The sequence below is a fragment of the Sciurus carolinensis genome, chromosome 18 (genome assembly GCF_902686445.1).
Source record: "Sciurus carolinensis chromosome 18, mSciCar1.2, whole genome shotgun sequence".
Taxonomy (NCBI): domain Eukaryota; kingdom Metazoa; phylum Chordata; class Mammalia; order Rodentia; family Sciuridae; genus Sciurus; species Sciurus carolinensis.
The window spans coordinates 10631529-10658734 of record NC_062230.1 but is presented as its reverse complement, the minus strand read 5'-3'; the positions used below and the strand labels follow the sequence as shown (position 1 = coordinate 10658734).

General features: G+C 40.9%; 1 protein-coding gene across 2 annotated transcripts; it reads right to left on the bottom strand.

Moving 5' to 3' along the window:
• Positions 1-755: 755 nt before the first annotated feature.
• On the bottom strand, positions 756-25462 carry Rac1 (Rac family small GTPase 1). Of its 2 annotated transcripts, none has more exons than XM_047533293.1 (6): positions 25167-25462; positions 15730-15801; positions 13599-13716; positions 4268-4330; positions 2727-2887; positions 756-2403 (listed from the first exon to the last, which is right to left on the bottom strand). In XM_047533293.1, exons 1-6 carry the CDS (start codon positions 25199-25201, stop codon positions 2340-2342), a joined length of 513 nt encoding a protein of 170 aa, XP_047389249.1. In that variant the 5' UTR covers positions 25202-25462; the 3' UTR covers positions 756-2339. The 2 variants fall into 2 exon arrangements, with proteins under 2 accessions (XP_047389249.1, XP_047389248.1); XM_047533292.1 differs by having other exon boundaries at positions 756-2400; positions 2728-2887; positions 25167-25444.
• Positions 25463-27206: the final 1744 nt, after the last annotated feature.

The following is a 27206-nucleotide window of genomic DNA, read 5'->3' as shown; positions in this document are numbered from 1 at the left end:
CAAAATCACACAGATGCTTAAAAAAAAAAAAAAAAAAAGATCAGTATTTCGAGAATGGGACTTCTAGGAGTGGGGTTGCAGTTAGGAGAGCCTCCAATCTTTCACTATGGGAATATCAACAGTAATGGTAGTATCTGAACGATTCAACACAAGAAAGGATAAATTTAGACGTGTAGTAAATATCAAAAATTAAACTGGAAGAACATTTGCAAACGGGGCTCCAGGCTCAATCCCCAGCTCTGCAAAAGTGAACAGGAAGTGTTGCCTGGAGGGCATCAAGGGAATAAGAGACAACTGTTCTTGTAACGAACTTTTTAAAAACTTATTTACCTGTGGTTTAAAAAAAATGAAAACTCAAAAATACAAGATTTCTCCAGGAAAACTTATGTACATATGGGACACCTGGGACATAATGGGTTGAGGTGATGTGGTTCACCCAGCCTCCACCCTCCCAGGCTCTCAACACAGGGATCTTTGGTCCTGAGCTCTGGCCTAGACATGTACACATGCACACACACATCCCACGTCCCAATGTACATGTCTGCACATGGGCAGCCTGCAACAATTCAACAGGCCCGAACATGAACCCCACTCACCACCCCCTGCTGTGTGGTTCAGCTATGGACTCGCCCACTTTCCCTCTGTCCCTCTAGTGTGAACATGAGAACCTCTAACAATCCACGATTTTAAAGTGAGGCAAACACACACTAGGAGCTTGTTCATCAAGTTCTCAAAAATGCAAGTATTACCAGTCATATGATTCAAGAATTTATTAAGTCATACATGCAAAACATACTGCTAATTGCATTAGCAAAAGATCAATGTAAAAACACTCCACAATTCTGCAACTGTCAATTTAAAAAATTTTGTTCTAGTGGTTGAAAGGACCAACATTGTGTTCTTGCCAGTGAGTTAAGTTGTACAGAACATTGTTAGCACTAGCACAGTTTACAGAACCTCACAGACCCAAAGGAACATCATTAGGCAAAGCCACAACAGGAAGCGTGTGTCCGTGTGTGTGAGGTAAACAGGGTCAGTATTAGTCACGTGACAGTGTTGGTAATCTGGCAAGACAGTGATGTTAAGAAGGTTCATAGTTGAAGAATATCTAAAATATTTTAAAAACTGTAAAGCTGCAACACATGATTTTTACACCTAATTACTAGAAAACTAAGGAAAGCACTTATTAGTTTTGAATAAAGTAACATGAAAACAGGAACGCACTTTTACTAAACTACAAAAAAAAAAAAAACTAATGCATTATCAGAAAGATTTATAGTACAAGTAGGAGGCATATTGCTCATTAAGAGGGGTTCTATAAGAAAAGCACTTACTAAGTTAGCAACTATGGGAATGGCCAGTTCAAAGGTGAATTAAATGCCCAATTCTGGGAGGGATGGCAAGTATAGGAAAATGGAAAAGCTTAAGAAAAGACACTTAATACCAACCTTTCTTCATCTACTGCATTTGACAGAAATTAACCTTTAAAAATCTTTACCCGTGACACTTTTCAGTTGAATTATTCGGTGTACAATGTAGTGTAAATTAATCTCCACTTCATATTTAGGCAAAATACTGTCTTCTTCCTTTGATCACGTCGTGTTTCACACACTCCACCCAGCACACCCATGACTAGGAACAGAATACTTCATTAGAGGAAATGTGAATGAGAGTTCTGTTCAAAGTCTCTGCAAAAGCTAGTCAACTGATTAAAAAAAACTCACTATGAAATCAGAAACTTATCCAAAGAGCTGAGTTATGCTCGTTTCATTACGACATACAGTACAGTTACGTGATGAACATGGGCTGATAAGTTACTGGTGCGTTAAACGGCAACATGTCATTAAGGAGGCTGTGCTGCTTCACATGATCTGAAACTACTCGGAAAGCGTCTGCACCTCCTGACTTCAGAAGCGCAGTCTTCTCAGACAAAGGTCTCCCAACAGTTTAGTGCTCTGTGTTCTCAGCACAACACCACAACTTAGTTCAGAAGGTATTTTGGCAACTCTTAATCTGAGCAAGAATAAGGGGCTTTTGAAAAATAAGGCTTTAAGAAGGCTTGTCATTTTAGGGCTAAATTTTAATAGAATGTGAGTTTGAACTCATATATGTAAAACAAACCCTTAAAATTACTGATTGGTTCAAAATGGTTTTATGGAAAAATTAATCTGTAACAAAAACTTGGCATTGAGTGCGAAGGCTCCACCGTTTTTGAGCAAAGCATACAAAGGTTCCAAGGGGCAGGACCAAGAATGAGGGACTTGGACATTTACAACAGCAGGCATTTTCTCTTCCTCTTCTTGACAGGAGGTGGGCAGAGAACTGCTCGGATAGCTTCATCAAACACTGTCTTGAGGCCTCGCTGTGTGAGTGCTGAGCACTCCAGGTATTTTACAGCACCTATGAGACACAGCCAAACAGCAGTGTACGCTCAGCATGGCGCAACACAACACGACGTGACTCCTGATCAGAACAGCAGCAAAAGGCTGCTCCCCTGGAACCCTGCACCGTCTACTGGTGTGACATGGCACCACAGAGCCAACTCCCAGGTCTGCCCCCACCTACCAAGTGCTAACACTAAGGCCCAGAAGGCCTTGCTTATTAGCTGGCTCCCCAAAAAGTAAGCCAGATCCCAAGCAGGAAAAATACACACCCCAAACTGAACTCTAGCCTCGTCACTAAGGTAAAAGACGTGCAAAAAAGAGAGAAAAATGCAGGATTTCATACCAATCTCCTTAGCCATGGCTAACCCTTGTGGATAGGTGATGGGAGTCAGCTTCTTCTCCTTCAGTTTCTCAATTGTGTCTTTATCATCTCTAAGATCAAGTTTTGTTCCCACTAGGATGATAGGAGTGTTGGGACAGTGGTGTCGTACTTCCGGATACCACTAGATGTGAAGAAAAGAACAAAGTCTGTACCATTTCCCATAGATGTCCTTGACCTAAGTTACAACAGGTGCCCAAATGTGCCGACCACCCCACTTCAGCCACTGCCTGCCCCACAGAGCCTTCATGCCCTCCACATTTTCCATCTCAGCCTTAAGGAACTGTAAGAAATATTCTAGCAAGCTAGGGCTCCTGGGATTAAGGACCTGCAGAACAGGCTCCTCAAGGAATCAAAGGAAATCACTTTGTTTTTGGGAAAACATATCCAATTCTTAGGATCGTCTCAGAAAATTCACCATCTATTCGGGATAAGAATACACAAACTGCCAGGAGCAGTAGTGCATGCCTTATAATCCCAGCTGCTCAGGCGGCTGAGGCAGGAAGATCGTGAGTTCAAAGTCAGCCTCAGCAATGGTGAGGCACTAAGTAACTCAGTGAGACCCTGTCTCTAAATAAAAACACAAAATAGGGCTGAGGATGTGGGTCAGTGGTTGAGTGCCCCTGTGTTCAATCCCTGGTACCAAGAAATAACAACAAAAAAATACACAAACTATCTAGTGGAACACTCTGGCTCTGCCGCCAACTGCCCCCTCTAACGTCCCTGATTATTATAACAAAATGGTCTTCCTCCCTCCTATTTCACTGCATTGGTCAAAGATGCACAGTGTCAATGATGCAATCAAAGAGAAATGGTCATGGGCTGGGGCCGGGGCTCAGTGATAGAGCACTTGCCTACCATGCGTGAAGCACTGGGTTCAATCCTCAGCACTGAATAAAAATAAATAAAGGTATTATGTTCATCTACAACTGAAAATATTTTTCAAAAAATAAAATGGTCATTAGACTGACTCCAAAGTGAGGAAAATGGTGAGGGTCACCATTTTCTAAAGGAGACCTGAAGCTTTAGAAATCTATATCCTAGGGCTGGGGAGACAGCTCAGTTGGCAGAGTGCTTGCCTTGCAAGTACAAGGCCCTGGGTTCAATCCCCAGTACTACAAAAAAATATAAAAGTAAAAAATAAAAAATAAAAAAAAGAAATCTATATCCTAAAGCCAATGCTTAAAAACTGATTAGGTTACCAAGTAGGAAAATCACTAAAACCAATTTAAATAACTGAAAATTCCTAGCACTAAATAATATTTTTATATTGTTCCTTTCAATGTTTAAAATAAGCATTAAGCCAGGCATGGTGCATGCCTATAATCTCAGCTGCCCAGGAGGCTGAGGCATGAGGATCACAAGTTCAAGGTCAGCCTTAACAACTTAGTGAGACCCTGCCTCGAAATTTAAAAACTAAAGGGCCAGGGAGGTAGTTTGGTAGTAATGCACTCATGGATTCAATCCTCAGTACCAAAAGGAAAAAAAAAAAAATCCTACTTACCTTTGCACGGACATTTTCAAATGATGCAGGACTCACAAGGGAAAAGCAAATTAAGAAAACATCCTATAAGAAGGAAACAGGAAAGCATTCAGAAAACAATCTTAAAATGAGGAAGGTGCTTTGCTTTCTAAAAGCTGCTGGGAATGAGTCATTGGGTGCGGTGCTTACTGGTACCAGTAGCTGATGTCAGAGGCCGGCTCCCCCCCACTCACCCCTCCAGTCAGTCAGTGGGCTCCCAAACCAGAACCAGCACATCAAGCAACCAGTGAATTGTGAGGAAGAAAGGGGGAAGGACAATGCTGAAAGCTGTTGGGAGGCAGGGGAAGCATCAAATCAGACCCCCCGGGGGGTCGGGGGGTCTTTTTCCCAAACTCTCAACTGGAAGCCTAATTATGTTATAAACAGACAAAAAAGTATGGTAGTAGCCTTTCCAACACTTCTGTAAAACGTGATCTCTCAGTTTCCCAAAAGCAAAGTCAATTTTAAAAACGTTATCTACAAACAATATGCTTCTCATTAAGTTCTCCAATTACAGGTTAAGTACAAACATTTTTAGACTATCACTGAATTCCAATTAAACTTCTGTCAGTCCCTGGACACAAAACAGGGGCTTAGTATCTGCTGTCCCCATCCTTCCCTCTCAAAGAAAGGGTAGTTTAGTGCAGAAGTAGCATCTTCCTGGCTGAGAACCACCTGGAAACTGTCTCTCACTCTCCAGCACAACCAGGGCTGCTGGAAACTTGCCCCCAGGGCAGCTGTTGCTAAATAGAGATGCAAAGGAAAAGCAGTGCAGAATAAATACTTGGAAAGAATTTCTGGTTAAACAGAAAATATCTGACCTCTTCTTCTCATCTGGTATTGTACATACAGCAAAATTCAAATATTTACCTGTATAAAAAATGCCCAAGAGTTTCTAAAATGCTAGGTTTATAAAACATATCCCTAGAAAAAGGCAATTATGCTGCTCTGCGAAATGCATACAATTCCCAAGCTAGCACTTTAAACCATCCAGCTGGTTATCTTGTACCTGAAAAGGAAAGAAACATCCCATACAACAGCTTTTTTTATAAATAACATTGTTTAAATACTGGCTCATGCACAAGCTTGTCCAAGAATCACCAGGGCATCCCAGCATCCAAGTTGATTGCAACCATCTCAAAGCATGAGTGGGTTAGCTCACCAGTGCCCCACAGCCACCAAACAGCCCACCAGACAGCCCACCACACAGGACACCACACAGGACACCACAGCGAAGAGAGAATGCTCTGGCAGCAATGTTAGTCCTGCCCAAGCTCAACACAAAGCCACCCCTGTGAGCTCCCAGGTGGATTCTCCACACCTCCCTCTCCAACCAGGCCAGAGGGGCCCTCTGACAAACCCTTCCTTTCACGTGGAAGGAGGGAATCAAGGAGTTCACAAACTGTTTAAATCAAGCTGGTAGGTAACCTGTCACGCTCCAATGAAAGCTTTTTTTATCAAGCAAAACCCCACCTTGAGTGAATTACATACAAAACACTCAAGGTATCTGAGGTTCAATAAGAATTCCTAGGAAAACTAAGTGAAATGAGAGAATAGATAAAGCTTGAGACTTAAGTCGATTGAAAGTCTTACATACGGCAATTGGCTTGTCTTTGCCCCTGGACGTTTTATCCTTACCATACGTGTCTCCAACCTAGTAATGCATGAGAACTTTGTTTGAGTTCAGTACAAACTTAAGAAAATAAAATAAAAATCAATGTAATCCTGTTATTTATTCTTTATCAGAATTTCATCTCAAACCTCCTGATAATGATTTAAGACATCTTTGATGCCAAATGCCACTGAATCATTGAAACCTGGCAAAAGGAGGCGTGCAGTTCAACAACGGTCAAGTCAGATACACGCCTGGGGTGCAACAAGGCATTCCTTCTACCTGTGGAGCACACACCAGAATTTAACACATTCTCACACAGCTGGAAATGTTAAGTGTCCCTTAACATAAAGGCCTGCTCATGTCCTGTCACTGGCATACGTGAGACCAAGCACCTCTTCAAAGAGCTCTGTGCAAGTTCTTACAGACAAGCCCTGCTGAAGCCTAAGCAAACAGAAAAGGCACCTGCCTCTGAAACACGCCTGTAAACCAGACTTGAGGGTTTTCCCAGGACACAGTCAGAGCTAAGAGCTCACAATTCTAACACCGTCTGAACACGAAAAGTTCCTGTGCAGAACAGTGTTCCTGTCTTCCCCCTAGTTCTGAGTGCACTTTGGATTTAGACCTGCATTGCTGAAATGAATGGTGCTGTTCAAAGTAAGACTTTCAATTCCAGACCCCACCGAGGATTTGGTGAGGTTGCTCCTTAGAGACAAGCTTTAGAAGTTAACATTTCCAGTGTTTATCACAATGTTTTCCCTTCATTTCTTGTTCCAATAAAAATCACCAGACTCACTCTTCCAACACCGAACCCTGAGGATCCTTCTAAGGGCAAAGGAGAATTATTTTTATTTCATTTCACTCAAGCCTCTCTGATTTATAATTCAAAGATAATATTTGCTTCTCTAACTCTCCTGGTATAATGTTTGGGCTGTTTTTAAAGATCTGTCCTCCAAAGGAGTTGATATGGGGTCAAATTTTCATTGTGATACACACTGAGATCAGTCACAAAAAAACAGACTCAAAATACCATCTAATCGCATTTGTTGTACCCTTTTCAATTTTTTTTTTTTTTTTTGCAGGGCTGGGGATCGAACCCAGGGCCTTATGCTTGTAAGGCAAGCACTCTACCGACTGAGCTGTATCCCCAGCCCCCCCTTTTCAATTTTTAAGAACATCTTTTCTAATGGATAAGGGACATGCACGACAGGAGCCAAGCAGTTCCAGTTCCCCTCCTATGTGAACACGGCACCATCTGCCTGTTCCTTCCTTGGTGCTTTTTCTTCCCCCAACCTAAATATAGCTTTCAGAAAACATGTCTAGTGCTTCTGACGCTCGCTTTCTGCCATCAATTCCTTCCAGCTCTGCTTTCCTAAGGCCATGGCACGTGCCGGTCAAACCTGGCTAGGAGCTCTATTCTTCCCTGTCCTTGTAACCCTCGGCAAGCACTCCTCAGAACACAGGTCTCTCTCAGGGTCTCTCACTTTCCCTCCTCAGAAGTCACCTGGGTGTTAGAACACCTCCAGTCACTGGCCTATCTGCTGTGGACTTGAACACTACTACTTTCCTGAGAGCACCAGGATGTTTCTAACTATACCAGATGCCCAACATGCCTTTTAAGAAAGTGGCAAGTCTTCATTGTCTTCATTAGTCTCCTATCACAAGCCACTTCCTTCCTCTCTGGTCAGAAGTACAGACAGAGCAATTCCACCTGCGCTCCTCTGCCTGTCTGTAGTACAGTCCCCACCAATGGGCCTGCTCGTAGTAGATAAAATGCGACTGGGCAGACACCTGTATGGCGAAATCTCACTATTCCAAAAGCAGCACTGTTTCTTTCATTTTATTCTCTAACACATGTTTTCCACCTAGATTTTACTGTCAGGCTTGGAATTCTGCCCTGCCCCAACATGGTACTGGGGAATTGAACCTACTTCAATGAGCTGCATCCCCAGCCTTTTATTTTTTTTAGAGACAGGGGCTCACTAAGTTGCCCAAACTGTCCTCAAACTTGCAATCCTCCTGCCTTAGCCTCCTGATTAGTTGGGATTACAGATGTGTGACACTGTGCCCAGTAGAATTTATTTTTATTAATACAGGCATTCTATACACAGGGAAAATACCAGGATATATACATGACAGAGAAAAGGCAGAACTAAAAAAAGCTGGACATGTGTTATCAGTGAGGAACCCCTAAGAAAACAAGCTTGGGAAAAAGAAAAGCAGTCCACCACCTGGGAAGTAGCCTGGTGCCCACAGCTTTGTCGCAGTGGGCCTGTTAAATGTAACAATTTCTCAGAACACCAATATCAGACAAGGCCCTATGTGACCACAATGAAATGAGAACAAAAGTAAAGAAAAAATAAGACAACCTTATATTCTTGTCTAAGTGCAGACAATCATTGCAAACCATAAAATCGATACACATCCACCTCTCCCAATAAAGGAGTTAACTACTTCTACTAATCATAGCTTCAGTTTTGCTGTATTCCCCCACCTACTAGATAAGATTAAAATACACCAATGCAGAATTACCCTGCCTCCTGACAGCATTCATCCACAACCAGGTAGGGCTCCCTTTTTGAGCCCTATCACTCCCCCAATCATTCAACGTAAGAGCAAAGGTATATCTTTTTCGTGGCAGAAAGCAGCAAACCCAATTCTGCTTAACTATAAGTGTATTCCTAGTGACCTGTGGCTGGAGGACACTGACCCAACTAACAAAGGCCTCTTGAAAATCAAAATTTCCCAGCTAAGCCAGGAGTGGTGATACACGCCTATAATTGCAGTGGTTCGGGAGGCTGAGGTAGGATGATCACAAGCTTAAAGCCAGCGTCGGCAAGTTGGCAAGGCCCTAAGTAACTTAGCAAGACCCTGTCTCAAAATAAAATATAAAAAAGGGCTGGGGATGTGGCTCAGTGGTTAAGTACCCCTACATTCAATTCCCAGTAACCACCCCCACCCCAAAAAAATTTCCAGCTAAATAAAGCATGGCTTTTCTTTTATCCAATGATGTTGCAGCAGTCTAACCCAGTATTAACCCATATTGTTCCAACATTCCAGATGTGGACCACCTATAAAAACTTAAACCGAATAGTTCTTTGGGTTGGCATGAGGGTAAGGGGAGTAAATAGAAGGTTGATGGTGAGCAAATCCCCTACTTCAAGCTTCAAAACCTCCTCAATTCTGGCAGTCCTTCCAAAGACAGACTCAATATAACTGATATATCTTTGTAGGCTTTCCTACAATACAGTCTCTAACACAACTAGGCTGTCCCAAACCTCTGGTAATAGAATTATTTACCTTTATACAAAGAAGGTCGGGAAAGCATCAAAATCTGCATGTGCTAAGTGCCCAGGCAGATTTCGAGGGGTTCGTGCTATGAGACCCACAAGACTTGTCTAAAACGAAAAAACCATGGCAGCAGGGCCTATGGTGATTCCATGTGTGCTAAATATAAATATGTCCATGACAGGATCAAACATGTTTTCCTCATTAAAGGACAAAACATCATTGTGTTGAAGGCACAAACACAATCAGAAACCTAAATGTTTAAAAAATAATAATAATAAAATGAAGCTTGAGGAGCTGGGGATATAGCTCAGTTGGCAGAGTGCCTGCCTCGCAAGCACAAAGCGCTGGGTTTGATCCCCACCACTGCAAAAAAATAAATAAAATAAAATGAAGCTTGAGTAATAAAATGTCGAGAGGAAAAAAAGAAAGAAAGAAACCCTTGGAGTTAGCAAAAAAAAATACTAATTATGGTAATTTTGAAATAATATGTGAACATTTATTATGTTTGTAGAATTGAAAACTTGGGACTTAATGGGTTAAAACCTTCATGGTGGCATGGTGGCACACACCTATAATCCCAGTGACTTAGAAGTCTGTGACAGGAGAATCACAAGTTCATCCCAACTTTGTTGAGACCCTGTCTCAAAATGGTAGTGGGAGGGCTGGAGTTGTGGTTCAGTGGTAGAGCTCTGTGTGAGGTACTGGGTTCGATTCTCAGCACCACAAACAAATAAATAAATAAAATAAAGGTCTATCAACAACTTAAAAACAAAAAGGTAGTGGGGGTGGGGGTGGGGATATAGTTCAGTGGTAATATGCCACCATGCTCTATCCCCAGGGGAAAAAAAAAGGTGAGGGGAGGGCTGACCCAAACAGAGGCCTAGCATCTCAGCAAACAGGCCATATCTACATCACCCAGATCACACACCCACAGGGCACAGCCTTGTGATGCTGGCACACCACTCATGTTCCTACTCCTGTCACTGGGCCCAGCACAGTGAAACACAAGTGACCTACACAACATAAGATCTTGGATTTGAGCATTACTTTGATCTACCTATATGAGCCTGCAGAACTTATAAAATATAGAGAAAATGAAGGTAACTTATTGAAGGATAGAAAAGCCCTAAGGATTATTTAATTTGGAAAAATAACTTGAAAGGTAACTTCAATTGAAAATGATAACTAGCTGCTCACTATCTTGGAGAACAAAGTAGAAACTACTGGTTTAAACAGGATTTAGTTACATAGAACTATCCAACAGAGAAGATGCCAACCTTGAATAAGAAGAATAATAACATTTCTTTTTTGCATGGACTAAATAAGAAATCTACCTGGCCTTTCAGGAGTGGGTTTGAACAGTCTTGGTTAAGTCACATATAAAGCCCTGCAGTCCAAAGAGCCAAACTCAGAGATCAAGTTCCATTCAACACTAAGTTGAGAGGTTTCCCTTTTGTCAATAAGACACCAAGAGGCTATCCTGCAACTCCCAGGCGCAATCATCTTGGTAGGACACTGTGATTCAAAGGAATGAGACATGCAGGGACTGGTACCGAAGTATTTGGGCCTGCTCCTGAGCTGCCAAGATCATTTCCTTGGAGAAAGGCATTCAAGCAGGCAAGTCTTAACTGCTAGTGAGGTACTCCTTAAGCACCACCACTCACCCTCCCCAATTCTGGCACATGCTGTACTACACAGCAGTCAGGTTATGGGTCTTTCTGCAAGCTACTTGAGGGCATGATTCATGTCTTACTCCTTTCTTTCTACTCAAGTACTTTAAAGGGAAACAGTCCACTGCTATACACAGGCAAGACCTAGAAAGTCTAAGTATTAAGCCCCATAAGTACAACTCTCTCTTTGATTTCATGCCTCAAATACAGCTTTCTTCAATCTAAGAGTTCATCTTACTTATCTGTGCTCCTCAGCAGAATGGGACTCTTGCCAAGTCACCTTTGACTTGCTATGATTGACTCCCTTAGAGAAAAAGGCCTTGCCCTATCCTGTACCCCCTGAGTCACAATGGGGTGGCTCTCATTTCTCAGAAGTGATGCCACACCCTTTCAGATTATCCAGAGGTTTAGGATTCCTATTTTACCAGTCACTGTTTTTAAATCCACTTAAAATTTGGAATGATTTGCCAAAAACGGTGGCACACGCCTGTAATCCCAGTGGCTCAGGAAGCTGAGGCAGGAGGATCTTTGAGTTCAAAGCCAGCTTCAGCAATTTAGCAAGGCACTAAGCAACTCAATGAGACCCTATTTCTAAATAAAATATATAAAAGGGCTGGGGATGTGGTTCAGTGGTTAAGTGTCCCTGAGTTCAATCCCTGGTAACAAAAAAAAAAGAAAAAAAAGAATGATTCAACACCCACTGATTACAGAATAATTTTCAAAATAAGTAGGATTTTGAATCATTTGGTATTTATGGGCTCATTTTTAATACTTAATCACAGTTAATTTTTAGCTACAGATTTAACTGAGAAACCACCCAATTCAAACCTCCCATGCTATATTTTTCATCTTTCTTCAGCACTGTTAACTAAAATTCAGCTAAAGGACAATGTGCAAAAATCCATAGTTTAGACTATATTTGGCAATACTTCCAGCAAGAAACAAAATGTGTGAGACAATGTTGGTTAGAGGGAAAAGACTATATTCAAGAGTTTAAAACTATCATTCAACAGGAAATCTGTTTAAAAAAAAAAAAAATAGATTTCGGCAGACTGGAACTACTTGTTTATGTCACCCATAACTTCCTAAGGAAAAGTAATGGTTAAGTTAATTAAGGCTGCCCTACCAATCAGGGCTCAAATCCAGTCTTTCACTAAGTGCTCCCTGATTCCAACCTGGACCCCTTGTTCAACACGGCTTGCCCAGCACATACACAGAAAATGACACTCACCTGGACACGACTTAGAATTAAGAAGCCTCTAGATTGATAAAATTTTATCAATAAGAATAAAGAGGGCCCAGCACAGTGGCACATGCCTATAATCCCAGTGGCTCGGGAGGCTGAGGCAGGAGGATCAAAGCCTGCCTCAGTAAAAGCGAGGCCCTAAGCAACTCAGTGAGACCCTGTCTCTAAATAAAATACAAAATAGGGCTGGGGGTGTGGCTCAGTGGTCGAGTGACCGAGTCCGGGTACCAAGAAGAAGAAGAGGAGGAGGAGGAGGAGGAGGAATCTAAACAGCAATTAATACTAGAGTGTGTGCACTATGCCAGGAATTTTCTACGTTCATTACATGTATGAACTCACTGAAGAAAGAAACAGGCAAAAACTAGAGAAGATGCTGTCCAAGGTCACATAGCAGGTAGAAAGTGGAAATGCAGATCTGAACCCAAGGAATTTGCTCTGCTACCTCTTTAAGTACCCACTGTTCTTGCCAGCTACTGCTCTAATTCACTTTTTAATCATTTAGTTGTTTTATTGAGAAGCAAAACAAATCTAAAATTTTTTTTTGATTGCCCAGCAGACCCATTTTACAAAAATGAAATCTCAATCTACATTGAAAATACGTAGGTCTAAAGTCAAAGAATTATGTATTTATAAGGAAAAAATTTATTAAGCCCTAAGATTAGTCAACTAACTTGGTTTAAAAAACCTTAATCTTCACTACTTAATTTGATTCTGTAGTGAAAAGCAAACCATCTTCAAACTAACTGCTGTTAAAAACCAGTTTGTGGAAACAAAAACATTACCAGTTTATGAGGGGGAAGGTTTAATGAATCTGGTAGTTCTGCTTCAATGAGGAAAGGACAGACTACCCAATAAATAGTATTATATTCTACCCCCAATTGGAGTGGGGGATCAGATGCTTGCCTCATACCATACCAAAAATGAATTCTAAATTAAAGATAAAAAGTTTAGCCAAAAGAAGCATGATAAAGCTGGGCACAGTGGCACATGCCTATAATTCCAGCAGATCAGGACTGAGGCAGGAGGATCAAGAGTTCAAAGTCAGTCTCAGCAAAAAAGAGGCCTTGGGCTGGGGACCGGGCTCAGTGGTTAAGTGTCCCTGGATTCAATCCCTGGTACCAAAAAAAAAGGAGATATCCTAAGCAACTCATTGAGACCCTCTCTCTAAATAAAAAAAAAAAAAAATAGAGCTGGGGATGTGGCTCAGTGGTAAGTGTTCCTGAGTTCAATCCCCAGTAATCCCCCCCAATAAAAAGTCTAATAAAACTAAAAGAAAGAATATTGAACACAAAAGGCTAAATAACTGGTAATGCTCAAAAAGTAAAAATCTGGCTTGCATGTAGGGGGATACCTATAGTAGAACCAATTTACATTGAGTGCTATTACTCGATATACCCAAATCATGACAAAATAAGTAAACCATAGATGCATTAATAAAACATTCAAGAATTGTATACTCTAAGAGACACATTAAAATTCAGTTGTAGTCCTTACTGTTTGTGGATAGGAGAGGGGGCGCAATCTGTCATAATCTTCTTGTCCAGCTGTATCCCATAAGCCCAGATTCACTGGTTTCCCATCTACCATAACATTGGCAGAATAGTTGTCAAAACTGCAGAATGAGATAAAAGTTGTTAGTCACAAAGGATCTAAGTCACTGTCTCAGTAGCATCTCATATTGCATCACAGAGGAGGTATGCTTTTAAGGCAGCAAACGGACCTGGAAAGCCAGGCCAGGAAATGTCCCAAAGGCATAAGGAGAAAGAGCCCCAATATGAGAAAGAAAAATGCCTGAAAAACAAAGGACAAACTACTAAATTTAAGTGAAACATTTTTGTCAGCAATAAAAAACTTTACATTAAAACACAAAACAAAGACTTTTTCCCCCCAGGAAAAAGTGGAATTAGTTCCTCTTTCTAATCCCACTTGCTCAGTTTTTCATGTACATGTCTTATTTATTTTCAACAAGTTTCCAGAACTCACATCTGAGTATAAGGTGGTACTTTGTATAGTCTTGGTCACCCACACCTACAACCAAAGTACAATGATAACAAGACACACCAACTTTAGCAGCCACCCATGTTTTCAAAGTGAGTGCACCTGATCACATCAATGTTTAAAATAACTTGAAGCTAGCACACACAAATAAGTTACTACAGGAATCGGCAACCAAGGAAAGGCTTATAGGCTGACAGACATTTAAAAGCATTATTGGTAACAGCTAATTTAAAAAAAAAATAAGGGCTTTATGATTTTTTTCAGGCTTTGCAATTCAAACCAAGACAATTACCCTATTCGTCTGTAAGATAAAAGTCAAGGATTTACTTTTTCTATGCTTTTAATACTAAAACTACATGCCTCTTACTATACCGCAAGAGCAGAGTCAAGGTCTAAGGTTCCAATATGATTTATAGAATTAAATGATCAAACTAGTTTGTATAAAGAAAAGGTTTGGGAGGTGCCCATGGTGCCACACAGGTAGTGGAGGTTTATTGAATGTGGGAATTCTACTTCCATGAGCAAAGAACAGATTATTCAATAAATATTCAATAAACAGAAGTATATACTTCCCCCACTGGTGGGGGGAAAAATAAGATACTTGCCTCATACCATACCAAAAATGAATTCTAAATTAAAGATAAAAACTTTAGCCAAAAAAAAAAAAAGCCTACAAAAAGATATTAGAGAATATTCTTGCATCATTTAAGTAGAGGGCCAGGGGGAGACTATAGTGATCAGTAATCATTAATCATTAGGGATTTAAGTTCAATCTATATGTGTAGATAAGGAAAATCCCCACCACAAATACAGGACAACAAGGACAGAATACTACCACTTACATACTTTAAAATGTGCAATGGCACTTTCATGGAGCACCTAAGTAGTGTGTTGCAGGGTAGGACTTAAAGCCATTCCTTTCCCATAGTATCCCTGCCTTCACTGGGATGCACAAGATGCTATGAAGACAGCTCACTGCGGCCACAGGGTGGTACACTATGAAGCTTGGCTACTTGAGGCTCCCTGGTAACCCACTATCAAAAAGGCAATTTTCTTTCTCCACCTAATTCGGCTGCTTGTGGGGAAGAAGCAGCCCAGTGGCCATTTCCATCCTCCTACCTGCCCACCCTGGTTTCAACTGTAAAGCCTATAACTTAGCAGTGACAGAGAACCAACTGATGACTTGCCAGAAAAAGCCAATTAAAATCTAATGGAATGCTTCACATTCTACCTCCTGTAGAGTCAAATTTATCTGAAACTCTTACATTCACAAGACTTGTTCTCTGACCAATCTCTGGGCAGGCTCCTTTTGTCCAGCTCTAGTCTTCTTTATATTACTACCAGGTGCTATCTCTCACACTAAATTTTAACTTTGTTTCCTGAGTATCTAAAAAATCAGAAAAGCAAAGCTGTGTTTGTTCCGTCATATGAGAAAACTACATTAAATTGACCAGGTTATTTCTTAAAAGTCCAAAATACTTACAATTAGATTCCAAACAATGTTTGAGAAGAAAACAAATTGTTATCAATTTATACAAACATTAAGAAAGGGTTTACAACAAAACAAATGGAAAAAATTTTCAGAAAAATTTATCAGACAACTCCCAATTTAACTGAAGATACTTACACAGTAGGGATATACTCTCCAGGAAATGCATTGGTTGTATAACTGATCAGTAGGCAAGTTTTACCTACAGCGCTAAAAGGAGAAAAATAAAACTGCTTAGTAGACATGAACACAATCATAGCTTTCATTATTGTTAAAATAATTTCTAGAAAAATCAGTATACATACAATCAGTTTCTATAATTTTAACACCACACATACATTTTTATCCTAAAATTCAAAAAAACCAGAATTTTTCAGAAAGGTAGACTTTGGGGCTGGGGATATAGTTCAGTTGGTAGAGTGTTTGCCTCCCAAGCACAAGGCCATGGGTTCAAATCCCCAGCACCACAAAAAAAATAAAAAAATTAAAAAAAGAAAGGTAGACTTTGGAGCCATCTAGTTCTATTAAGGTATGTGGCATTAGTGCCAATAGTCAAGAAACAGTTGTTTCTTGTACAAGTTACAAAAGGAGGAACATTTGAAAACTTAAAAAGTCTCTTTCGTGAACACCTTCCGTGAAAACGCCTTTCATGCAAGAAGTTTTAAGATCTATCCTCAAAGTACGAGTTCATGAATACTAACACAAACAACATACCCTGCCCCTGCAACTTAGTTATTTCGGTTAAGTACTAACTTATTTTGCCATCTCTGAGGGGCACAGCTCAAATTTCCAACCACTTCCTAAAGCCTTCTCTCTAATAATCAGTTATGACTATTCTCTTAGTAGAGATCTTTTGGTTAAAAACTACCACACACAAATGTTCTCACATGAATTTATCTGTATGCACTTGCCACCTCCCCATCCCAATCCTCGTCATGAGCTTTAAAAAGCAGGGTCTAACACAATACAGTCTAGACACATTAGTTAATAGCTCAGGGATGATGGAGTACATTTCCCAAACAGCTACAACGAGAAAGTAAAAGAGAACCATATAGAAATAAATATTCAGGACAAGAGCCACCTGTACAACTGGTAACAGGTACAGACTGTATCAATATTACCAGCACACCATCAGGCAAAAGTCAAAAGTGGTGATTCAAAGTCTCCCAACCACCTGAAATGTTTTCAAGAGAGTATTTCTAAAAATTAAGATCCCTGGCCAATTGTAGTGGCACACATATCATCTCAGTTACTCAAGAGGCTCCCAAGTTGGAGGCCCATCTGGGCAACTTAGCAAGACCCTATCTCAAAATTTACAAAGGGCTAGTGATGTAACCAGTGGGAGAGCACTTGCTTAGCATGTGCAAGGCCCTGTGTTCAATCTCCAGTACCAAACCAATCAATGGACAACAATAAATTAAGGTCACTGCACCAAAACTTGGGTTATGGTCCAAGTTTTACAGTATTCATAGGTCAGTTTCTTCAGGGCCTTCAAAGGCTCAATTCACCAAATGCCCTCTGTAATGAGCCCAGTTTCTTGTTGTCTTCTGTTGGTTTACCAAGGTTAAGATGATAACAGGGGCTGGATTTGTGACTCAGTTGCCTGGCACATGGGAGGCACTGGGTACAATCCTCAGCACCAAAAATAAATAAATAAATTAATTAATTAATTAAAGGTACTGTGTTCATCCACAACTAAAACAATATTTTAAAAAATGATAACAGTTCACTGTGATATTGATTTGTAAGTTTTTATTGTTCAATCCCAAATCCTATAAATGAGGATTCACCATACAGAAGGTTTAGTACTTTCCTATTTTCCCTCACACTCGAAAGCTTAAAGTGAAAATGTCTCAACAAGGGCAGATTACAGGCTCATTCAGTCTTGCCAGTACTTGTTTTACTCCTAACATTATTAAGGGTTTAACAGAAGTTGGAACTCCCCACCCCAAAAATCCCACAGTCAAACATTACATCATCAGAAGGTAACTTCCAACTTCTAAGGTTTCCTAAACAGAAATGACTCATTGGATATACATTCTGTGTAAAGCTTAGACTTTCAAAATGAACCTGTATGAGCAAGAGTCAAAGATTTAGAGTCAGAAGCTTGCATTTAAGATCCAGGACCAACTATCACTAACTGGTTGCAATTTTTTTGCAAATTCCAACTTCCTTTACATGCTTCAGTTTTTGTGTTCACAAAACAAATGCAAAACTATGAAGTCCTTCATTAAACTACTGTGAGCATTAACTCAATTTTAATTTATACCAAGTGTGTGCTATATCAGGAAGTATATTATGCACCAAAGGTATTTCAGTAAACAAGACCTCACAGAGCATTTGCACTTATTAAATTAAAAAAATGAAGATTGCAATCATTACATAGAAATATTGGTATGAGGGCTGGGGATGTAGCTCAGTGGTAAAGTACTTGCCTAGCACATATAAAGCCCTGGATTCAATCCTCAGTATCCAAACAAACACAAAAAAATTTTAAGTATGGTGTTATTAAAGATGCTCTGGAAATGCACACCAAAAAAATCTAACCTAGTCTTGCGGGTAGACATAGAAGGCTGCAATGTATGCTAAAACTTATGAGGAATGGAGACAGGATGGGCAAACAAAAGCAACAGCAGATGGGGAGGCCCAGAGCTGAAAGAAGCCCAGCATAAACTTAAGAACAAGAAATATGGGGGCAGTGGTAGAGGAAAATTTGAAGAGGTGTCATCTCTTCTTAAGGATGTGGGACTGATCCTGCCTGCAAGTCAGACAAGGTTTTAAATTGCCAAGAATACATTTAATTTTCAAAGAAGACTCTGAATACACTATGGAAAGAGGACTGAAGAAGGTGCAACTGGAGGTAGGAAAATAAGGAAGCTGCTGCTGTGTTCCAGGAACCACCCGTGGTAGTCTGGACCACAGAGAGGGACTGGAGGGTGAAAATAAATGGGCTGTTTCATGAGCTACTCAGACGCAAAGCAGAACAAGCATTGCTTGGCCATGGTTTGGATGTGGTAGCCCAGGAAGAAAGTGGAGTCTAAGGCCAGGATAAATAAACCCTTTCTCAAAATGACAAATGTTGTGTAGAAACATTAATATTCTTGCCACTTATTGTCAAAGACAAGCAACAGTATATGTTTTGATTAAGATAAAATATCTTGCTGAGCACAGTGGTGGAGGCCTGTAATCCCAGGAACTGAGGATGCCCAGGCACAAGGATTTTAGACTGTCTTAAAATAAATAATAAAAACGACTGGGATTGCAGCTGCATGGTAAAGCACCCCTGGATCAATCCCAAGGATCAAAAAATAAAAAAGGCATTGGCATAATCTGATACTGGCTGAGAATTTACCATCAATCATTTGCTATAAATGTATGTTCTTTATGAATAAGATTAAATTATGCAATTCCTGACTCTTAAAATAAGTACATGTCCTACCTTTACATTTTTAATTTTTAAAAACAGAAAACAAATTAAGTTTATTTATTCATTCTTTATATAAAACAACTCTAGAGGTCAAAGTCAACATCCGCACTAGGCAAAACAACTTGAATATAAATGCATGAAGAATGGCAGCCATATTTGATCACAGCATTGACATTCTTGTAGAATTTCTGGAAGTTAAGCTTTGGAATTTCCAGTTTTGTATATTTAACTGCTGTTAAACATCTTTTTTAATCTTTGAAAGATGTCATAACTCTAGAAAATGAACATGGGTCTGCTGAAAGAAAACTCATGTCAGTTCTATATTGGATTTTCCCCTAGTTCATGACATTACAATTTTTTAAACCTATCTGTGTTTCCCCTGCTCTATCCTGTACAATAACCAAGACTAAAGCCAATAACTTATGTTGTGTTATGTTTTCATTTTCCCATTAAGGGAACATTTTACCTTTTTTTTTTTTTTTTGCAAACATTATTTCCTGCAATCTATAAACAATAACTTCAAAGTACATAAAACAATAATCAAGAAGCATTGGTAATCTCCTCATGTTAAAAAAAATAAAATAAAATAAGGGATCTAGGAAGCATAAAGAATTTTCTGCATTGCCTTTTAAGACAAAGTGATCTTAGAAAAGAAAAAAACAGACTCTTCCAAGGACAATTGTAAACCAAAACAAAGAGCATGCTATGTCATCTAAAAGCACATAGATCTTTTTTGGGGGGATACTGGAGATTGAACCTAAGGCGCCACTCAACCACTGAGCCACATCCCCAGCCCTCTTTATATTTTATTTAGAGACAGGGTCTAAGTTGCTTAAGGCCTCATTAAATTGCTGAAGCTGGTTTTGAACTGCTCAATCCTCCTGCCTTAGCCTCCAGAACCGCTGCGATTACAGGCATGCACCACCACACCCACCAAGCATCTAGATCTTAAGGACAAGTCAGTAGAATCAATCTGGACAACTTTGCAAGACCCTGTCTCAAGATAGAAAACTTAAAAGGACTGGGAATATAACTCAGTGGTAGAGCACCAAATTCAATCCCTAGTATCTCAAAAAAATAAGTGTCAAATACATATTCATACTCGTTCAATAAATAAAACACTTTGAATGAATGAGAAATAAGGTATGGGGGACTCTATAACAAAAGCATACCTATGAGGAACATATGGACAGAAAAAATATGAAGTTCAGTGTTACAAAAACACAAAACCCAATCTGAAATTCTTAAGTTCTATTACCAACAGGGAATATCACAATAAATGAAGTTATCCAAAACCAAACAAAAACAAAAACAGAAAGCTAGCTATTATCACCATTAGAGGTTCTCTAAAAAATTAAGATTCTATAGCTCAGTCGTACAGTACTTGCCTAGCATGTGTTAGGCCCTGAGTTCAATATCCAGCACCACACACACGCACAAAAAAATTAAGATTCTGTTTAAACTTTCTCAAACACTCAAGGCTGAAGATGCTACATATAAGTTGAATTATGGGCTCTCTCTCTCTCCCTGGAGATAGTCCATGTTCTCTCTTGGATGTGTATTCCTTGCTTTATCTCAAAAGCTTCTCACTGTTGAGATAGCCCACATTATCCCTTGAATATCTCTGCTTTCCTAAATAAAACCTTTGGGTCTCTGAGAAGGGAAAAGAGGGGGGGGGTGGATATTGAAGTGTGAAGCAGACTTTTTTCTAATCCACCCTTCTAGAATCAAGTCCAACTATGGAATAGTGTATGAGTAAGCTCAAGATACAGAGTTCAAAAATACATACCTAACTGCATACCACTCTCTTCTTCAAAATCAACTCCTCTACTAAATTCCCCAATAGTGGAATGTTGTGATAAAGCAGGTAGAGTAAAATGCTGACTGTAGATTCTAGGTGGTGAGTATAGAGGCGTTGACAGTACTCAATTTTTCTGTATGCTTGAAATTTTTCATATTAACACACTGGTGGAAAATGTTCCTGATGACATGTGATAACCATATTGACAGTCTTCTAGGAAGATGACGATTAGAAGACAGAGCTACCTGGTGATACAGAGTGAAAAAGTAGGAAGCACTAAGACATTAAATGACTAATGCAACAGAGAGAAGATTATGACAGACTGAAGGTTTCTAAAAATGTCTTCTTAATACCCCTCCACTTAACCCAATCCCAAACTTTTACTAGTACTGTCATTCCATGTCCCCACACTGCTAGGGATTGAACCCAGGGTCTCAGGCATACTAGGTAAGTGCCTATGTCCCCAGTCCTGTCATTTAGAAAAAAAATTTTAATAGTATTATATATAATTTTGCCAACCATCGTCAGAGTCATACACTAAATCTAAGTTTGGAAGCCAGTGCAGAATTCAAACACCTTTATAAGAGTTAAAACTAAACAGACAAAAAGTAAACCCCATACCTCAAAAACACAGACGATTTATGAAGAACTTAAATTCATATATCATGCCATCACAGTTCAATGGAAGCATAGTAAACGGCACACATTCTTATAAAGATGTCACAAGAAGCATTACACTCAACTGAGGAAAAAAAAAAAAGCTCCTGGGCAGCAATGTCTCAGTCAGACACTGTGCTACACAGATCACTTGCCCAATCCAAAAACCATTTTGTATGAGGTCTTCAAGTCACTCACCCTCCAACTTCTAGTCAACCAAAGTTAAAACAATACTATTAAACACTGTAGCTGGTTGTGGGTACAGCTCAGTAGTGAAGCATATACTATCCCCAGCACCAAAAAAAAAAAGTTTTCAATTTTAAAAATTTTTAAAAAAGTTGTATACAAATATTTATGAGATGCTGTCTTACCTAAAAAGAGACAATCTTAGGGCAGAGGTCCCCCTCAAATACGTTATAGGTCTACATTCAGGAAAGACTATCTTTAAAAAAAATCTTATCTCATATTTTATACCCAATGCCAATTTACTGCTATAAAGGAAATTATACACCAAAAGAATACAAGCTAAATGATCCTCACTATAATATGGATATAACATAGTTTATAATTCCTTAGAGTATCTTTTAAGTAAGAAAGCTAGAAATTTGTGGGACCTCAATCAGTCTGCCTTCATTGCTTTTATTATTTTTAATTCCACAACATTAAGTGGTTTTAAGCCCTACAAAATTTTGGCCTATAGTTACAATTAACAATTTATGAATAAAAGAACATTCAAACTATAGTATCAGGAAAATTATTTGGTTAAAAGCAGAAAAATATTTCTAGTATGAAAATTATGTATGTACCTAGATTTTTCACTAAAATAATGTTTGCTACATATCACCTCTTAAATACAGCTTAAACTCTCCTGTAAAGGTACATTTCATTTATATCACTTAGCTACATCACTAGTCAATACCAAAAGTCAAATACAGTATTAAAAATCACACTAAAAAACTCAAAGCCAGGAACTGTGGCTTTTTGGTGTCCAGTACTATGGACTGAAACCAGAGGTACTTTACCACTGGGCTGCTATATCCCCAGTCCTTTTAATTTTGAGACAGGGTCTAAGTTGCTGAGGCTGGACTTGAATTTGCCATCCTCCTGCCTCAGCTTCCCCAGTTGCTGGGTTTACCGCCATGTACCACCATGCCTCCCAGGAACTACATTTTTTTGTTCTTATATTTCCTCAGAGTCTTCTAGTAACAGAAACAGCAATAATAACAATGACAACAGTAACTGGCACTTATTAAGCACTCAGCAAGGGGTGAGGCACTTATCAGGCTCTTAATATATAGCATCTTGTTTAGTCTTGTTTAACTTCCCCTTGATGCATCTCTCTTGGGGATGAGTGGTATGCTCAGGATTACCCCATAAGTAAGTGGTAGGATGCGGATTAAGGGAGGATATAGTTTCCATAGTGGGTATTCAACAAGTATCTGAATAGATTTTAAAATGCTAGGGCTTGGGTTGCAGCTAATGGTAGAGCACTTACCTAGCATGTGTGAGCCACTGGGCTCAATCCTCAGCACCACATAAAAATAGATAAATAAAATAAATGTTATTTATTCATCTACAACTAAAAATATTTTTTAAAAAAAGCTAGGGCTAGGGTTGTAGCTCAGCACCACATAAAAACAAAGGTATCATGTCCATCTACAACCAAAAAACCACAAAAAGCTAATACAGGGATGGGGGTGTTGCTCAGTGGTTAAAGCACTTATTAACATGTTCAAGGGTTGATACCTAGCAACAGGGTTGAGGGAGCTGAAACAGGACCAGTACAGGTCCATGGTTTGTTAATATTAGTTAAAAAATGTATTTGTAGTGCACATAAATATATATTGGCAGGGGGAGGTGAGTACTAGGAACTGAACCCAGGGATGCTTAACCACTTGAGCTACATCCCAAGCCCTTTTTAATAGTATGAGACAGGGTCTCACCAAGTTGCTTAGGGCCTCTCTAAGTTGCTGGAGCTAGCTCTGAATTTACAAGATTCTCCTGCCTCAGCCTCCTAAACCACTGGGATTACAAGCATGCACCACCATAACATGTGCTTATATTTTAGTCTTAGAATTCTTCAAATAATACTACATACTATGACTGGGTACTGAATTAGCAGCAATTTTTTTATTTTATTTATTTTTTGGATTGAACCCAGGAGGGCTTTACCAATAAGCTACATCCACAGCACTTTTTGAGACAGGGTGTCACCAACTTGCCCAGCCTGGCTTGGAACTTCAATCCTCCTGCCTCAACCTCCTAGGTATCTGGGATAAAGTGGGATTACAGGCTTGTGCCGTTGCAACGGCCAACTTAACTTTTAAAAAACTAGTATGTAGTACTTTATATTCCACATCACTACTGATTCAGCATTTTTAACTTTTAGAGGAAGTTCGGATAACTATATGACATGCAAAGGATCAAAACTTAAATTTACAACAACTCATTGAATTCACTATAAAACTAATTGAACATGTTTTCCGAGTGAAAGCAAAGCTTTCTTTCAAAAAGTTAAAGAAAGTAACATACATTTAAATTAAGTGCAACTTAAAATGTTTAGTTATATACATAGATACCAGTAAGGGGACAAATCCCAAAGGCTGGTTATCTTACAAATATCAGTTGCTTTTCCATCTTTCATCTGAATTAATTATAGGAACAATTTCAAAAGTCCAACATAGGACTGACTACATAAGTTGAAAATCTATAAATAAAGTTAGGGGCCTAAAAGTAAAATCAAAGCTAAGGTCAAGTTTCGAGAATATCAACCAAAAATGAACGTGATGCCAGAACTCTTCCTTCAACTTTACTCAACTTCAAAATGTACCAGTTGCATTCTGAGTTTGATGAAGCTGCTAATAATCCTCCGAGCTTCCTTGTTAGCACTAACCTACACAAGCAAAGCTCAGACGCGCAATTTTGCTCGGATTACACTGAGATTCTTGTTTCTATGGGAGGAAAAAAAAAAAAAAACGAATAAGACAAGTCTTGTCTTCCTCAAGGGCCTGTAACCACCACGGACAGTAATGAAAAGAAACGCCTTGGGTCACACGGAACCCGTTCTGCTCCAGCCATACCTAATGCGTTACGGGAAGGCCAATTTGGAGGGTTTGGGGCTTTTTTTTTTTTTTTTTTTTTAATCTTTATGACACCAGGCTCTTCACAACAGTCTCCATCAGATCGGGACCCTCACAGATAGCATCTCAATTAAGTCCCTCCAAAGAACGAAAATGACCATTGGAGAACCCTTAAAGTGGAGAGGTGCAAGTCAGAAGCAAGCTGGTGGTCGTCAAGTAAGTTTTGAGGCCACCAAAGTGGCCCGTGCAAACATGCAAGGAACAGGACCGACTCCGGGGGCTGGAGATCAACGAAGAAACCAAAAAGGACTCCTTCTTTCGGGGGAAAAAGGACAACAACCTACAAGCCCGCCTAATCGGTGCGGACGAGGGCGGGCGGCGTCCGTCCGGGAAGAAAGCGGGAGGGTGGAGTTCACTTTTCCCTCCGGCCCGGAGCGCCCCGGCCCTCCCCCACCGAAGAGCCGGAACCAGGCCCGCTCCGCGGCCCGGGAGGGTGGGAGCCGGCGCTCCGCGGGGCCCGCGGCGGCCACGCGAGCTCCGCCGGCGGGCCCAGCCCGCCGCCCCCGGCCCGCCCCGGCCCAGCTCGCCACCCCGGCCCGCCGGCACTCACCCGTCTCCCACCACCACACACTTGATGGCCTGCATCTGGGCCGCTCGCGGGGCCGCGGCGGCGGCCGAGCGCTGAGACAAGAAGCGGCGGGCTCGGGAAGCGGCGGGCAGGCGGACGCGCGGCTGCGGGCGGCGGGGCGCGGGGTGCCGGGGCCGCTGTCCACGCCGCCTCGCCCTCCGCGAACTGGAAGCTGAAGCCCAGCAGCGGCCACCACCCAAAGCTGAGGAAAACTGCAGAGAAACAGGAAATGGCCGCTCCACTCACATCCGGCCTCCCTTCCCCCCGCGCCGGCGCCGCCGCTCCCAGGCTCCGGGCGGGGCCGCTCCCGCCCGCGCGGCTCCCGGGGATCCTCTGGGCTTCGGGAGTGCTCGGGAATACTCGGAAGCGCTCGGAAGCGCTCGGCTCGGGCCACGGGCGCGCCTCGGAGGGCAGCGGGGCGGCCGCCATGTTTGCGCGCTAACACGCTTGGGCGCGGCCGGGCCAGGGAATCCCCACCTCGCGCTCCGGTTTTGGGTCTGGAGCGGAGACCCGGTCCCAGGAGCCGCGCGGAGCCTCCTCAGCGCCAGCCCAGGCCCTCCGAAGCGCGCGATCCCCTTTTTACGTAATAAGTATGACTTATGCCATGACATGGGTCTTTCCAGAAAATTCGAAATCTAAAATAATACACCATATCATTAAAATAATCAAAATAAATGCTTTGGGGCAAACAAGGAGGATTGGCACAGTGGCAGGTCTGTAGTCTCTGCCACTCGGGAGCGGAGGCTGGAGGGTCGAAAGTTTGAGACCAGCCTCCTCAACTTAATGAGACCCTGTCTCAAAATAAAAATTAAGAGAGCTGGGGATGTAGCTCAGTGGTAGGGCACCCCTGATTTCAAGCCACAGCAACACACGCACACTCACAGAAACCAGGGTGGAAAGAAGGGGAGCCTTTTTTAAAGGTTGTCAATATCTGCAGATAAGAGCTTATATAATTCATTCATGATTAAGAAAGGAATTCTAAACTGGGCATCATGATGCATGCTTGGGATCCCAGAAAGACTGGAGGCTGAGTCAGGAGGATCGCAAGTTCAAGAACAGCCTGGGCAATTTACCGAGACCCCGTCTTAAATTTAAAAATTAAATGGGATGGAGGAGTAGCTCAGAGGTAGAAAGAGAATTCTATCAGAAAAACAGGAGCATTCAGAAGACATTTTTTTTGTTTTGTTCATGTGGTGTTGAGGATGAACCCCAGGGCTCTTGCTCTACCACAGTACAGCCCCAACGCAAAACCTTGAGTTTTTTGTTTCTGTTTTTCTGACGCCAGGACTTGAACCCTGGGGTGTTCTACCACAAAGCTACATCCCCAACCCTTTTTATGTTTTCTTTTGAGAGAGGGTCTTGCTAAATTGTCCAGGCTGGCCTGGAGCTTGTGATCCTCCTCCTGCCTGAGCCTCACGAGTTACTGGGATTACAGGCTTGCGCCACCATGCCCAACTTTTTTAAATTCTTAGAAATTAAAAAGCAATAAAAAGAACAAATTAAAAAAATCAAAAAATAAATAAATAAACGAGAAAGAAAGAAAGAAATTAAGAAACAACCGAGTCAAAATTTAAAACTCAGCGGAAAGAACGAAGAAAAAGCAAAGGAGGGAAACATCCATGAAAATACTGAAAGGAAATTTCCCAGACCTGAAGGAAAAGTTTACAAATGGAAAGTGCCAGCCGGGTGGATGAAAACAGACCCAGCCCAGAGGACACGTTGAACAATGTGAACAGATAAGATCCTCCAGGCTTCCGAAGAGAAAACACAAGACTGACGGAAATAGGAAGTAGAATGGCTTTGGATTTCTGAGCAGGAATGGTGGTGGGTTACTGCTTTCAAAATTCTGAAGGAAAATGACGTTCAAGCTAGAACTCTGCCCATAGCCAAACTAGTGATCAGACCATGGGTAAAATAGGAACATTTTTAGACAAGTTCTCAAAAAAAAAAAAAAGTTTTACCTCCCACATACCATATCTCAGGAAGCCACTGGAACATATGTTCCTGAAGGAGGAAAGAAAA

Coding starts and splice junctions, on each gene's coding strand:
- Rac1 (XM_047533292.1), bottom strand. CDS start 25,201: ATGCAGGCCATCAAGTGTGTGGTGGTGGGAGACGG. Junction 4,331..13,598: donor CCCTCTCCTATCCACAAACA/GTAAGGACTACA, acceptor TCCTTCTTATAG/GATGTTTTCTTAATTTGCTT. Junction 2,888..4,267: donor TTGAAAATGTCCGTGCAAAG/GTAAGTAGGATT, acceptor CTTCACATCTAG/TGGTATCCGGAAGTACGACA.